The 16,238-nt window shown below is 46.4% G+C and overlaps 1 protein-coding gene and 1 long non-coding RNA gene across 3 annotated transcripts; both read right to left on the minus strand.

Annotated features, from left to right (window-relative positions):
- Window positions 1-874: 874 nt before the first annotated feature.
- Window positions 875-9,375, minus strand: POLB (DNA polymerase beta). 2 transcript variants are annotated; one of them, XM_079328919.1, is made up of 14 exons: window positions 9,266-9,375; window positions 9,131-9,188; window positions 8,989-9,055; window positions 8,385-8,459; window positions 7,822-7,880; window positions 7,055-7,104; window positions 6,586-6,637; window positions 5,575-5,629; window positions 5,415-5,487; window positions 4,863-4,933; window positions 4,056-4,142; window positions 3,680-3,744; window positions 3,021-3,160; window positions 875-2,404 (listed from the first exon to the last, which is right to left on the minus strand). In XM_079328919.1, exons 1-14 carry the CDS (start codon window positions 9,324-9,326, stop codon window positions 2,310-2,312), a joined length of 1,008 nt encoding a protein of 335 aa, XP_079185045.1. In that variant the 5' UTR covers window positions 9,327-9,375; the 3' UTR covers window positions 875-2,309. The 2 variants fall into 2 exon arrangements, with proteins under 2 accessions (XP_079185045.1, XP_079185046.1); XM_079328920.1 differs by lacking the exon at window positions 4,056-4,142.
- Window positions 9,376-11,041: 1,666 nt separating this feature from the next.
- Window positions 11,042-11,860, minus strand: LOC306813526. Its single transcript, XR_013776998.1, has 2 exons — window positions 11,669-11,860; window positions 11,042-11,143 (listed from the first exon to the last, which is right to left on the minus strand). It is a non-coding gene; the product is annotated as an uncharacterized lncRNA (long non-coding RNA).
- Between the last annotated feature and the right edge of the window lie 4,378 nt (window positions 11,861-16,238).

The raw sequence follows: 16,238 nt of genomic DNA on the forward strand, positions 1-16,238 counted from the left end.
CCCGGCATGGCGGCGTCACGGGAACGCGCCCCTGCCTCCCGCCGCCGCACCGGAGCCGCGTTCGGGCCCGGCGGCCGCTCCCAAGGCGTGCTCCGGAGGCACGGAGGAGCCTGAGGTGCTGCTCAGTGCCGCAGGCCCCGCGCCCACGGCCTCACCCACTGCCAGAGTTGGTCTGAGACCTCAGCGGACACACTAAAGGTCCTCTTAAATCCTTCACCTACCTTAACAATAAACTTCCTTAACTCACTGTCAGCCCCGTTTGGAACTTCTGCACAGACAAACCCCTTAAGGCGCCTATTGCCCTGAACCAAAAGGAGGAGACAGGCCCATCCAATCTTAAGGCAAGACTCGGTAAATGGGACAAAATCAAACACTGACAGAATGGTGCAGCAAGTATCATTGACCAAGCCCAAGTGTTAATCTACAAATAAATAAGGTTGTCAATGCACCCAGACAAGACTACAGTACATGCTGAATTATGCAGATTCCCTGTGACAACGTTCACAGCCACTGCCCCCCGTGATTACCAAAAATCTTGCAGTCTAGTACAAGTCTAGAAGAAAACCCAGACAACTGAGATTTAGGGAGTGGAGAGAGAAAGGAGAGAAAAAAAAAGACACAATGTACATTTATATAGTTCACAAAAAACAAGTAAAGTCTCTTCAAGAAGCCTTTTTCACAGTATTATGCAGAGACACTGCAAAGCTGACAAGTTCTGTCTCAAGGCCCAAGACAACGCAGTCTTCTGGGCTGTTGGAGAATGCATCAGTGTAATGCCGTGTGCTGACCAGGAAACATTTGTGTTACTTCTTTTTGATCTTCTAAAATTACAGCTAATAAAATAGTAATCAAACACCATTACATAGTCATGATGGAATATTCAATTTGTTTATTCCCACTGATTACTGAAGAAAACACTAAATACATCAGCTATATATATTTTTACAATGAGGCATCAGAATACTTCACACAGTACCAAGTTAACTTGTAGTTACCCTTACATACTATTACATGCATTAGCACCGGGGAACATTCTGAGAAAACAATTAAAACTTCCAACAAGAAAAATGGAAGAAATGGGTAAGTGAGAACATTAGCCTATAATCTCTATTACTAAGATTGATCAACTCTCCTTGTATAAGAACAAATTAAGAATGTAGTTGTTCTGCAGGCTTAAGTGAGATAGAAATAAGAACTAGTATTATGTCTGTTTCATGATTCAGGTTCAAGTTAAGTAGTCTGAATGTACAAAATCCTCTCTGCCCTCACAGATGCTGATAGAGAGCTAAGCATTAAGAAACCAAGAGAAGTATTAGAAAAGCATTAGTCAATTTGACTATGTACATAAGTCTCATCCTTTCAAGCTTGCCATTCTGTAATACACTTGCCTTACTGCTACAATGTGTTCAAACACAGTATCAGCAATACATTCCGTGCTCATCCTCTGTAACACATGGAAGCTAGTAGTTTATTACTTCGAAAAGTTTTAAGTTAACCAACAGAATCTCTGTCCCAAATACATGCATTCTTGAAGAGACCTCGTCTCACATCCAAAATGCTCATTACCTTTCCCAACAATTAAAGGGTAGGTACGAAATAAGATTTGACAGGTTTGCATATAAAAAAGGGCAGATTGAATCTACAGGAGTGGTAGCAGTGCATCAATTAATCAGACCAAGCTGAACAAAACAGAGCACTGCAATCAATAGTACTACAACTTATCTAGTAACAAAATTCACAGGCCACATGCAACAGGAGAATGGCCACCTTAGCATACAGGCCATACTGGAAGATTTTAGAAGTACACAGGAAGAACTCATCATGAGCTTCAGTGCTGCACCAAGACACTTAATGCAGGTATGAGGAGATACAGACAGTAGTTGAAAACTCTTTAGGAGTATTTCATGATACAGCTTGGTATCTATATATATAAGATACAAAGAGAGATGCTGGATGCCTCATCCACAGAAGCATTCAAGGTCAGATTGGACTGGGCTCTAAGTCAAAGAGCTCTAAGCTCTCTAGTCAAAGATGGCCCTGCTCATGGCAGGAGGACTAGACTACATGGCATTTAGGAGTCCCTAGCAACCCAAATTATTCTGTGACTATATGAAAATGAAATCACACAGGATTTATCTTCACGACGCATTCTGTTGGAGTGCCACAACTTGCGTTAAACATCAGTAATACACAGTTTCTCAAGTAACATTCAAAGTAGGACTATGCACTTTTGCAAGTTCATAAGAAGCTATGAAAACCTCTCTCTAGGCTACAAACAGTAGCAAGCAGACAGTAGACAAGCAGTTAAGTTATTCACTCCGATCCTTAGGCTCTCGGTATTTCCACTGGATATAGTCAAATATGTCTTTTTCACACTCTACTGGCAGGGCCTCACCAGCAACTCCTGCAAGCAAATTATACAGGCTATTTGAAAGGTGGAAAGTCTGTACCATTCAGAAATGACAAATGTATTGCAAGATTAAGACAAAACTGCTGTAGGTAAAAGACCTAAAATAACTACCCAGAACGACATCCCCACCCTCTGTGAAATTTTCATAGTGCTTACATGCTGATTCTTACTAGAGTCAAAGGAAATAAGGTAATAAATTAACTTCAGGGACATGTAGCTATGCAGTTCAATACAGTTATAATTGTGTTTGGGTATATATAGTCACCTCTCCTCCAAAGCAAAGCAATTGAAGGACATGACATGCCCTGTGAGAAGAGTAGGAAACTAATTAAGTGCTGTGCATGGTACAGAAAAAAAAAAATCTTTAAATCAGTAAGATATTAAGTAGATTCGGAGGCCCAGAGTTAACTTTGTGCCACAGAACTGCCTATATGTAAGCAGGCTGCCCCTTCTTGCTGTAATGGTGCCCAATACAGAAAAAGGACACTGTGAAAAATTTCACAAACTACAGCATTTATCAGAAGTATTTCCAAAACATCGTAACCAATTGAAGGAGATGACACAAAGCATGTAACTAGAAAGAATACTCTGTGCAAAAGCCCAGACTGACCAGTAACTCCCAAGCGACGTATTGTATATTCATTGATCGTGAAGCCCATTTCCAGAGCGTGAGCTCTCATGTTCTTATTGAATATATCACTTCCTGTGAAATACAGCACACCACAGTAATACTGATCTTTTGGGATAAGCCTGGAACAGAAAAGTAGAAGTGAAGACTTAGAGCAAATATATAACTAAGAAGTAACAAGCCATTTAGAATTCAGTCATTCAGACATGTGTAGGTTTACTTCACACTTATGTGTCTACATTCTGCAACTCCATGCATTTTATTTTCCCACACACCAGATGCGAGAGCAAAAGGTTCAGCATATCTACCCTTATCCACAAGTTACTGGTGCTCAGCCACTACCTGGTTACAGTGCTTGCACCTCTGTTGAGAATCAACATGAAAGCAGGATGATAAAAAAGGACACAATTCTGAATCTGAATAGAATATCATGATTTGAAGCACAGCATCATTGCTAATAACCTGTTGTAGTTACTGGCAACTATCCAGTGGCTGCCACTCTGCAAAGTCATTAGTAACCTAGTAAATGCCACGTTCTGAACATGGAAGTAAAGATCTGAATGCAAAAATTGATGCAAACGCCTACTCTGTAGCAGACAATTAAGCCAGGGGTGTGGGTGGGGGGGTTTTGACGCGTGTACCGGATATCAATTCTTCGATGCGGATAGGCTGTTCCATCTTCTTTATCTGGCAGCTGACAGACGCCCTGTTAAGAAGTAAAGCAAGTGAGAAATTCAGATGGAATTTAACAGATTTGAGAACCATGTTTACCTCTCCCACCCCTAAACAACCTCTAAATAATTCTCAGTCATCCTGGAAAGCAAAGTTAAATCTCTGCTGAATTGAATAAATATTTTACTAGAACAGCCAGATATCAAAATACAGTGAATCACTATTTTACACTGTTATAAGAACTGCTGTTCAATGTAGCATATAACTGCTTCTTAAATTTTTATTGCACCAGGAAGGATTACAGGACTCCTCCACAACATCCTTCACCACCAAAGAAGCTCTTACCATGAATTTTGTGTCGCCTTTAGATAGCATATCTGTGACAAAGTGGACTTTTTCCAGTTGTTCTACAACCTGACGCAAAAGTTTTGACTAGGAACAATGATAACAAAGAAGAAGAAATTACTTCACAAAAAACAAGAATATCTTACCTATTTACTTGACAGAGGCTCCTATAAGTACAGGACATGATCATAATTATATGTATTATTCTAGATAAAACTTGACCCAAATGTAAAAAAATGTAACAATAATACAGGAAAAAAGCTAATACGATTAAAGTCGTGCAACATAAAAAACATTTCTACCAATACCCCACATAAGATTGCCTTTTGTTGGAAATGGCAAATCTAATTCAGCTTTTAAACAATTAATCTATAGAAGGAACACAAGAAAAAAAACCCAAAACCAAAAAACACTGTCATTAATACTACTTCAGAGTTCATCCCAAAGGATTAAAAGGGCAGCAGGACAGTTTACTATTATCTTATAGCTACACAAAGAGATGCTCAGTCTACCAGCGAGCTTTACAGCTCTGCATTATGAAAACACATGAATTCAAGTGGGTGGGGAAACACGTGTGACAGGAAGAGGAAGGACAGAAGGGTAAAAATAAGCATATTGATTCATTCTGCAAGAGAAATGCAACATAATACATGGATCTGAGAAGTAATTGTAACTCCTCAAAATAAACACAGTGATCCAAAAGAAAAATTCAACATTACAGCAAATACAAAACCACAAGAAGCTGCAATATACAACTCTGAGACTATGTGCAATGTACAGTACTGATCCACAGTATCTGAGAAGCACCTGCTTGGACGATTCAGATGTGAAACTGGGATGGGTTAGGAGAACATCCATATCACCACTTGACTCTGCACCTAGGTAAGAGAGAAGCAAAGAAAAGTCCTTCTGTGTGTGACAATGTATATGAATGTTGGTGAACATACATCTTACCTCTTCTTGTAAGCATGTTTTTCTAGCAGAAAATGGTCACTATTGGAGATATTAGCAAACAAAAAAATACTCTTAAAGCAAAAGAACCTTGTTTTTTCGTCAAGTATATATTCCCCATGCCTAAGAAAATATTAAAGATATTTCAGTATTGCTGTACTCTGTAGCAATGAAGCACAAATGTTGTTAATGTAAAAACAAAACAATCCATGTTACAACATACTACTCTTTATGGGGGAAAGGTGGAGAAGGAAGAATTTAGGTGGTGTCTCATTACTGAACTAGCTAGTCAAGACAATACTAACAGGAAAGGCCAGGTTCCAGCAAAGACTGTACTGAACAACCTACATAGTAACCTGTCTTGCTTATTATCCCAAAATAAAAATAACAGGATCACAGAGTACCAACCTCGCCTAAAACTGCCACAGACTGTAGCAATATAGTTTGGGTCCAGCTTCTTTATCTCTTTGAGCACAATTTCCTATGTAAAAAAGAAAGAAGTATATTTAGAGGTGTCATTCATTCACTGGCTATCAGTACCTCACATTTTTAACAATGAGATTCTCACCTGCATTTGAAGCATTTCTTCCCTCGGGATTCTCTTCTCAAAATCTTCAAAGTATCTGCAAATATAAAAATAAAAGTATCTGAAAGAGTGGCAGGAGTGGCATCTTAAAATTTGAGTCAATCAGAGGAAATACTAACTTACACTGCTGTCACACCACAAAGAGCTCCTTACTCTTATCAAACATCTTAGAAAACATCTTGTATGGTAAAAACTCACAACTGCGAGCTTGACAATGCTCAGAATGTGGTCTCAGTGTTTCCACTGTATACAAAGAGCTGCTATGAGACGGGAGAATTACGACCATATAACCAATTGCTTAACGCTTCCATAGCCCTCTGAAAACACAAAACATTCCTGACAAAACTTAGCCCACCAGCAAGCAGGAGGAACAGGTCCCTTGCCCATCTTCAGAGGTGACCTCTGCTGGAAGGAGCCAAATGGAAGCTCATAATTCAAATACAGCTCCAGATATACTTGCCTTCCACTGTAGAACTCAGATTGTCAGCATGCTGCCTGACTGAAAAAGAGGGCAAGTGAAACACCATTTGGCTTGATATAGTTCACTTGAGGCTTCTGACAAACACGGCTATAGTTCTTTCAGAACTACCACTACCAAAGAGACACTCAACAAACAGCTGATGAATACTGAGGGACAAACACATTCTGTGCAGCATTCTCAAGCTGAGATACACAAAGGTCTTACCTTTCTCACAGCACATAAAAAAACAGCCTGGGCCACTTCTATGCAGATTGTGAAGAAACACCACCACAACCTCACTAAAGCAATTCTCCGGAGATGAGCTAACTAGGAAGTCACTTGATATTAGCTTCCCTCTGAATAGAGGCCAAGCCTTCCAACCCAAATGAAACAAAACCTCTAAACAACTGCTGAAAAGCATGTAGAGCACACAGAGAAGTCGACTTTACTCAGTCTGTGCATCCTTACATTATATCCTGGTGTCTGAAGGAGTCATTGAAAACATCAAAACACTTGTACCCAAGAAAGCTTACTTCAACCCAATTCGCTGGTGATGGGTCAGCTTGTGCTCAATTTTTCTTAGATCTAGAAAAAATATCCAAACAAAATAGTTAACTGAGGCCTAAAAATCTTACAGTAAGTTTCCACCAATGCACAGATGATGCACATAAAGAATAGGCAATGAGAATACAGCCTCAAAAGATGGAATTTCAAGCTACTGATACAACAGCTGATAGGATGACCACAAATGCACAGAGCACTTTTGACAGAGTCTTAATAAAGCACAAAACAGCCAAAGTCCTCGTTACTTTCCATGTAATCTGCACATACTTTACTTTGGTTTGGTACTAAATGCCTTAAACCTGTGTACTAGTTTTAGCCTCTTACACACCCTCCTCAAAGCCTAGGGCATATATTTTACCACAGTACCACTGTAGAAGAGGCAGCTTGACAGAAAAAAGATTCCTGGAGTGTGAACCAAGGCCCCATGTCCACACTTACCTTCTAAAGTCTTAATTCCTTCCTCAACAAACTTCCTAGCAGCAGCAGGACTGCAAGGAGACAAGGCAATCTGGCATCAGCAATAATCTTGCAACACTGAACAGGACATTTGAATTATTTATAACTGTATAGGTTTTTCAAGGCCAAGACTGAGGTTGCTTGTGACATTTATATCTTTTCAGTATACTAATTTTCAGCTTAAACTTCTGATCAGCAGAGATCCAAAGCTCGGCCTGCACATTTTTTAGCATTGATGTAACTATACAGTGACGTATAATTGTAAAAAATTAAATAAATCACACCAAATAGGCAATACTGCTTCAGACAATAATACCAAATGCATAACATTCCAGCAGAATTCTGATGGGCTTTTTTGTTTGCTTGTTTTTGTTTTGTTGCCTGCTTCGAGGCTCTGTTCCTCCATCTACAAAAACCCTGAGGCCAGAGTCTCATTTCCACTTTGGACTTTCACGGTTCCATTCCTGACCCGCATCTCTCTCCTTCCCCTCTCAGCTTGCTCACAGGAGCTTCCCACTTCCACTCCTGTACCACAAAGTCTGTAGCTCACGATTCTACAAAAGTGAGCCTTTTGTCTCACTCAATCCTGTAATCACAACTACAGTGTGTGTGTCAGTGTGGGTATTACATCAGCAGCTCGGGCTCATTCTCTTCATTATGTGCAATCACCCAAATTCTGCTTGTAAGTCTATCAAATGAACAGGAAAAGGGAAAAAGAAATCCCAAAAAACACCATAAGAAACTTTTACCCAATGCCAGTGACTCGTGTCAGGAGATTGATAGAAGCACTTGTGTCATCTTGTCGAATCTACAAAAACAAAACAATGTAACCCAAATCCTTTACTCCGTTTGCAGTAAACAAACAAACAAAAAAAGAAGCCTTGAGAAGATAAAACAGCTTAGTCAGACTCTGGTTTGGAGGTTCACTGTAAGTCACCGCAAAACAGTACCAAGGGTAGTAGGGCACATCCCAACACCACCACACGTAACCAGCCTGAAAAACACCTAGCCAGCCATGCCAAGGGAACCGCAGGCCCAGAGCACAGAATTCCACAGCTTGCCAGCAAGAGAATTCCACTCCTGACAGAAGACCTGCACATGCTGATTAAGTTAGCTAAAATATTTTCATAAATAGACAGTTTTGAGAGGCTGAGCCTCTCAATTTTTGTTTTCTACTTACCATACACTCTCATGTTTAACCTCCTAACACTCTCCAGGATAACAACAGAAATGTGCAAAACGAGCAGGCTATCTTGCAAGTTATCAAAAAAAGCAACTATTGAGAAACACAGAACAAGAGAAAGAAACCCACCTTTTCCAATTTGCGTAGTTTTCCAGTGGATAAGAACTCATCTATCTTTTCAGCTATTTTAGCACCTACTCCATCCTAAATATTGGGGAGTGAGTACAAACAAGTTAACTTCAAAATCACTTGAAGTCATTATATGTGGGAAGTAAGGAAAACTACCGAGGATTCAGAGCCCAGAAAGAACTATGGGGCACCCAAGACCACTTGGATTTTTTTTTTTTGCCCCATAAAAGGGCATAAGAATGCAATGGTACAATATAAACGGCATAAACACTGTAATGCAAGGGCTATATCAAGTTACTCCCAAGAAATAAGTTTGAAAAAGGCTATGATTCTTACTGATCAAGACCTCTGAATTAACAAAGAAGTACGAGAGCAAACGGGGAAGGTATTTCTATAGGCAGAGACTCAGATGGGATGCCAAGTTCCAGCTCTGAAACCCACGCAGTGGCCACACCTTGTCCCGTCCCCAGACTCTGGCTCGGGTACCGGACAGAGGCGTTGGCAGAAGCGGGGCTGCCCCCCGCTTCCCAGGAATCCCCGGCACCTCGTCCCTGCTGCGGCTGCCCCACATTCTCCGGCCAGCAACCCGGGAACGAGCACCTACCAGTTTCTTGGCTTCAGCCCCGCTTCGTATCTTGCTCGGATACCGAGAAATGACCGAGGCCGCTTTCCTGCGAAACAGTGCCGATCAACGCCCAAGCGGGTCGGGGCCCGGGCCGGGGCGCGGCGGGGGGGGGGGGCGGTACCTGTACGCGTTGTATTTGTGGATGGCCCGGTTCACGTTGCGCTCGTAATTGGCCAGTTCTGCAGGAAAACCGCGGTGAGAGCAGCCGGGCCGCGGCCCTTCCCACCCACGGCACCGACCGAACGCACACACTTACCGGTGAGAAAGTCGGTGATACCATCGTTGGGGCTCTCCTGAGGAGCTTTGCGCTTGCTCATGGCCGGCACGGGAACCGAGCGCCCGCGGGAGCTTCCGGCAGCGGGAAGGCGCTTCGGCAGTGACGTGTTTCCGGCGGCAGGATGTGAGGGACGTACCGTGGAGTGGAAATGGCAGATTCAGCCGGGCTGCTGCGTGGCAGGGAGGGCGAGGGTGCGGGTCCCCGTCTCCTGGAGGAACACCACCAGTGCTCTGGAGGGAATTTCTTGTGCTTTGGAAGCTGGAGGCTTTCTGGAAGTGCTGGCCGCAGGGAAGGGATTTGGATGGGAGAGGAGAGGAACAGAGATGTGGCAGGGTGCCCAAGGCAGCTACAAAAAGAAGGGCTTTTCCCAGGGGTCATCAGCTTTCACTTTCCAATGGGGCTGAGGTATAAATCCCATTTACCAGGGATCTTTGAAGGCCTTCATGATCCTTCAGGAGCAAGGGAAGCCGAGGGACCTGGCTGGCTGTGATCCAGCTCAGCACAAAATGGGAACAAGAGCTCTGAGATCTCCTTCTCACTTTATTCCCAAGGTCAGGTTGGCTTGAGAAGGCATCCCAGGCCCATTTAGTGATCCTGCTGAACACTGGGTGGAAGCTCTCTTGGCACCTCAATTCGTGCTGGGGCCGAGTGCTCCTGGAGGGACAGTGGGTCCAGGATGGGCAAGGACAGGCAAGCACAGGCACTGTGGCCCTGCTCTAACCATTGGTCACACAGAGAATGTGCAGAAAGGTTCCTGTGCAGTTTGGCAAAACCTCCCTGGGCTCCCTGTAGCTGCAGTGACACCTCTGTACTGAACTATGATGTCCCAGATTTGGGATGTTTCAGAATCAATGGGGACTATAAATTGGAGCTGGCAGATATGGATGGATGGATGGATGGATGGATGGATGGATGGATGGATGGATGGATGGATGGATGGATGGATGGATGGGTGTCAGAGTCCACAGCCAAAGCAGAAAGGCCCTAGCCACCTGTCTGCTCTTGTGCCTCAGTTTACAACCCCCTCACTCACCACAGGGACCCTCTGCTAGAGCCAGACAATGTCGGAGGCTCCGTAATGGGCCAGAAATGGGGCTGGATGGGCAGAAAAATGGCAGAGAATTGCAGGGGGTAAGGAGTGGCACCGCTGGGAAGGTACACCCAAAAAGCAGCAGTGAGGTGCCCGGCCCCCCCAAGCCCTGTCACCACGAGACCTGATCTGGCCCTGGGGAATGTGCAGCTGTTTGTGCAGGGGATTAGCCCCGGGGACCATCCCAACCCAGCCTGGAGGCAGCACCAGGACACTCCCTGCTGGTGATCATTAGGGACCAGATGAATACTATGAGACATTACCTTGTTCCAGAGTATCCAGGGGAGGGAGAGGAACACTCACATCCCTTTGGGAGGGAGCCAAGAACCATGACATGAACTGTGGCCAAGCTGCTCAGTCACTGCTCATGCCTCAGTTTCCCCACATTTCCTCTCATCCAAAGTCCAGTCAGGAGCAGTGCCACATCTCCATCTCCATCACCCTCAGAGGGAACCACATATTCCCAAGAGGAGTCACAGCTAAGTCATTTGTACCTTCTACACGAAAATAAACCAGACATAACCACAATATTATTACAGTACTGCTCTTACACTGCTGAAGTTCTCCACTGTGGACTTCAGGTATAACAGCACGTGCTTTACTCCCAACAAAAACTGGCCAGGTGGGAGCCAGGAAGCCAATTTTGTCTGAACACCACCTTCCAGTAGGGTATTGCTTCCTCTCTCATAGGCTCTCTTTAGCAAAGTGGTAAATACAGAATCCAGGGGCACAGCAGGTTCTTCGTTTACCTCCTCGTGATTTTTAAACTGTTTAAAGTGAAAAAAAAGCTTAAGAGAAAAACAATGATGAATATGAAACAAAAATCTCCTCAGCTACCCATGTTTTGAGATGAGCTGTGGGCTGAACCCAGGGCGAAGCTCCAGGAGCACAAGTGTGCAGTCCTGCTAGAACAGAGCCATCCAGCAGTGCCCCCAGGGAATCTGTAGTGTTCACTGCTGGCCTTAGAGAAAAACACCAAACCCAGCCCAGTGATCCCCAACCCAGCCAGGGGCAACTCCAGGCACTCTGAACTGAGGCCACTGTATGCAGCAGGCTCTGCTGTGCCCGGTGAGGAGCCTGTGTACAACCCACCCCTGAGCCCTGAGCCACCTCCCAAACACCACAGAGACCTCTTGTGTCATCAGAGAAAAGCCCTGCAGCAAATCTGTGTCCCAGCGTGATCAACAAGAAATACAGAATTAGCTCGACAGAAATGCTCTTTCTGATGGAAATGTGACCTCTATAAACTGTGAGGTTTTTATGGGAATTCAGTGACTTCAGGTATTCCATACCACAGGTTCCTGAGATTGCTTGGGTATCCAGAGTTTATAGTACTGGTTAAACTGGTAGAGCTGAGGATACTTAGCAACTTTCAGGGACTCGAGATCTTTATCATAGAGCTGGAACATCAAACAGAGGGCAAAGGGTTCTCTCTGAGAGTGCAGGAGCTCAGTGAAAACAGCAACAAGGTACTCCACTGTGTGTGTTCTTAGAAAAGCAAAAACAAATTTAGCTATTGACCTGAGCAGACACTGGGGCAACCCTCCTTACCTTGGGCCTTGGCAGCAGCCCACAAAGCATCACTCAGAAAAGTACTGAGTGAGATGAAGAAGTGTTTGTAGTGACCTAGACTAGAGTTCCTGACCACTGAGGAACCTGAAAAATCCTCCACACATTAGTTCCTGCTGAAGTAAATAATCCATCCTCACTGTGCTGTGCCAAGCATGCCTGTATTTTAACAGGAAAAGCCCCCTGCCAAGCACCACCTCAGAGAAGAACTGATTTGTACTGGGGGGCACACCCCAGTTAACATGTACAAGTTAAACAGAATTTTCTTTCAGTCATCCCAGGTGCTACTTGAGCACCAAATACCCACAGAGAACTTAGTGAGGTTCTGTTGGGTTGGCAAATCCTGCTCCAAGCCCAACTGGTGCCCCTGTGACTCCCCTGTGACTTTCCTCAAGGAGCTGGTAGAACTGTGCAATATTTGCCACCAGAGCTTCATTCCTGAAGAAGCTTTCTCTGGAAAATGCATCCATTTCCTACTTAACAGCACAGTCCTCTCTCCCTGATCTCAGGAAGAGCTGCCCACAGCCACGGAAACCACCTTCCTCTCCTGATCACCTCACTGTCCTAAAAACACTGTGACAGAAGCCAGGCAGTCCATGCAGGGACAGTGTCTCTTCTCTTTAGGATCAGGGGAAAAGGGCAGAAGCACCTACAGAGCTTCAATGCCTCTCTTGAGGAGGAAACACCATGAATATGCACCCCCTTCTGCTTGCAGGGAAGACAATAAAACTGCTCAAGGAAAAAAACAGTAAAAAAATTATTAAAAATGGGTAAAAATTATGCCCCTTTCACTCCACTGGTAGAAAAAACACAATACCAAAAAATCTGTACCTGTTCCATCTTTAGACTGAAGCAGTAGCTTCTAATGCAGCAGGGACAACAGCAGGGAAGGGAAATGTTTGGATAATCATGTCTTCATTTAAAGATTTCTTCATGAAAGTCATCACTGCCCTAAATCAGGACATCCACTACATCCAGGGCATCTAATAAATGAAGAAAAAAATCTAAGCAGAGGATCCAGACTGCCAGGAAAAACAACAGAGGTAGAATGCAACACTCTAAGAATATAAGGCAAACTTTTAATTTATTAAAAAAAAAAATAAAAGAAAGAAAAAAAGATGAAAGGCACCTTTGTCACACAGTACAATGTTATGTGCAACACAAGCATCACAGCTGAACCTTCCCTCTGCCTTTCAATGCTGCTGTCCAGCAAGGAGAGGCTGCGGCTGCTTCTGTATTCCCGAAGTGTCCAAATCCAGGTTGGAAACTGGGGCTTGGAGCACCCCGAGCTACTGAAAGGTGTCCCTGCTCACGGCAGGGAGTGGAACTGGAGGAGCTTTAAGGAGCCTTCCCACCCAAACCATTCTGGGATTCCATGATTCTGTGCAGAGACCCAGGCAGAAGGGCTGAATTTCCATTTTACTTCAAAAATGCTGCTGCCAGGTCATGGAGAGGCATTTCAAATACTGTTAAAGTGGCACAATCACATCAGAAATTACTTACAGGTGTGCAGAATTCTCTGTCTACGGTGGAACCAAATTCCCCGGCAGCGCCGGGAGCGGCGGGTTTGCAGGTGCCGGGGCCGGCACGGGCGGTCCCCGCGCCCCGGCCGGTTCCGCTCAGCGCGGGGCAATCGCGGCCGCCGCCCTCCCGCGCACGGCGGGCACACGGCCCCGGGTCCCCGCGCCGCGGCGGGAGCGAGTCCAGAGCCCCGGCGGCACCCCGGAGCGGCAGCGGCAGCGCCGCGCTCGGCCCCGGCGCGCGTCCCGATGCCGCCCGGTCCCCGAGCCCCGCGCTCCGCCCGCCGAGGGAGCGGCGGCACCGCTCGGCACGAGATCCCCGGCCGACACCGACAGCACCCGAACGGAACCCCGGTCCCACTGGGGAGCCCACCTCAGCGGCCCGGGCTCCGCCCACGGCCCTACGGCATCGGGTCACGGCGACACGCCGACAGACGGCCCCCCCCCCCCGCCACAAGAACGGCCCCGCCCCTCGCCTCATAGCGACTGCCCGCCCCTCGCGCCACAGGACCGGCCCCGCCCCTCGCGCCACAGCAACGGCCCCGCCCCCCCGCGCCACAGCAACGGCCCCGCCCCTCGCCTCACAGCGACTGCCCGCCCCCCGGGTTAAAGGGTCGGCCCGCCCGGCACCGTCACCGCCCCGCACCGTCACCGTTCCCACTCGTCACGGGGTCGGCCTGCCCTCCATGTCATCGGGTGAGGCCGGCGTCCCGCATCACCCCGTCGGCCCGACCACGTTCATTGGCGCCGCACGGAATGTCCCCAATCACAAGGCCGAAAGGCCGCCGCCATAATCTCCGGCAACACGTGATTATTTAGTCGCAGTAATACTTGTCCTGCACCAAGTGGCCGCGTTGGAGCCGCCATATTTGACCAAAAGCACGTGGCGGCACGGGTACCGCCATTTTAAACCGAAAGCATGTTGCGAGCATGAACGCCGCGTTTTTAAGCCGAAAGCACGTGGCGAGCATGGGCGCAGCCATTTTGAACCGGAAACACGTGGCGAGCATGGGCGCAGCCATTTTAAACCGGAACCACGTGGCGGGCATGGGCGCCGCCATTTTGAACCGGAAACACGTGGAAATCATGGGAGCCGCCATTTTAAACCGGAACCACGTGGCGGGCATGGGCGCCGCCATTTTGAACCGGAAGCACGTGACAATCATGGGCGCCGCCATTTTGAACCGGAAATACGTAAAGAGCAGGAGCGCCGCCATGTTGTACGGAAAGTACGTACGGGGCAAGAATGCCACCATATTCAACCGGAAGTACGTACGGGGCACCGACGCCGCCATATTTAACCGGAATCACGACCCTAACGCTTTCTAGCGTCGGAATGGCGGCGAAACACCGCGTCGAGAGCGCAGGGTCGGTCGACCGGTGTCAGAGTCGCGTCGGGATCAGGCAGGTGACAAGAATGATGCATTTTGAGGGGCGAGGGCCCTGAAGGGAGCCACAAAAAAGACGGCGGCCGACCGGAAGTCATTTCCGCCACAACAAAGATGGCGACCGACAGAAAGTGGCATCGGCCACCACAAAGATGGCGGCGAGGAAGGGCGGAAGTCGCTTCATGCCACTCCCATGATGGCACCTCGCTCGTGCTTCGGCTGACCTTCCAAAGGTGGCGGCAGAAAGGGCGGGAAATGAAGGTCCCTGCTCGGTTATTTGGCTGCCTGCCTGCGCCCCGGTGCCGATGCCCCCCACCCGGCGCCGTTTTCCGCGGCAGTGCCAGGCGTGCGGACACGGGCCGTGCGCTCAGCGGCACCGCGGGCACGCCGGAGCCCCGCGGGCACCGGCAGGCAGCTGCGGGAGCGGCTCTCTCTGCGGGGCTCCTCCGCAGGAAGGGCCCTTCCCGAGCCGTCCCGGCTCCGCTCCGCGCTCCCTGCCCGCTCCCCTCCGGCCCCGGGGACATGGAGAGAAACACAAATACATCGAGGAAGAACGAACACTCTGCAGAGCTGCCGAGCCATCGCCCTGCCCGCAGCCGGGATCAGCCGTCAGGAGGAGGCAGCTGCTTTCTCAGCCAGCAAGGTGAGAGCTGCGGGAGGGATTTCTTCCTTTGTCCTCTCTGCTGTCACTCCCTCGCTCTGCCTCTCGCCGCCTGTGTCTGCGGGGCTGGGGAACTGTGGGCTGCCCCCCCTTCCCAGTGTGAGCACAGTCCCTTTTTGGGGGGATGGACCGTGGGAAGGGTTCGAATAAAACCCTGTGCTCCTGCCCGTGGCAGCTGCAGCCTTTCTGTGCCTTCTTTGGGAGGTAAAAAGGCTGAGGGGGGGACGGGGTGGGCTGGGTGTAGAAGACAGAAAAAATGTAAATATAAAAAATACCTAACTAAACCTTAAATAAATTTATTATTGGTCTTATTTGGTTAGAGGCAGGATTTTTAATCCATAATATAAATGTAGTTTGTATAAACAAAAATATAAATGCACAAATATGCAATATATACAAACATAAAACTAAAAATATATCTGCATTTATGAATATATGTACGTGTAAATATATATAAATTAAAATATAAACAAATAGAAGTATATATGTAGGATATAATATAAATAATATATGTTATAGTGTATAATATACTTAATATATACATACTAAGTATCAACTTAATCAAATCTTTATATATATCAAAGAGTATGATATATATAAGTAGAAAAATACATTTAAATATAGTTAAAAATAAAGGGTTTTTCTGTTTCTATTTGGTTAGAGGCAGAGCTTTTCAATAAATAATATTAAAAATATAAACATACAAATATATGTAAAGATATAT

This window comes from Erithacus rubecula (genome assembly GCF_903797595.1).
Source record: "Erithacus rubecula genome assembly, chromosome: 29".
In the NCBI taxonomy this organism is placed as follows: domain Eukaryota; kingdom Metazoa; phylum Chordata; class Aves; order Passeriformes; family Muscicapidae; genus Erithacus; species Erithacus rubecula.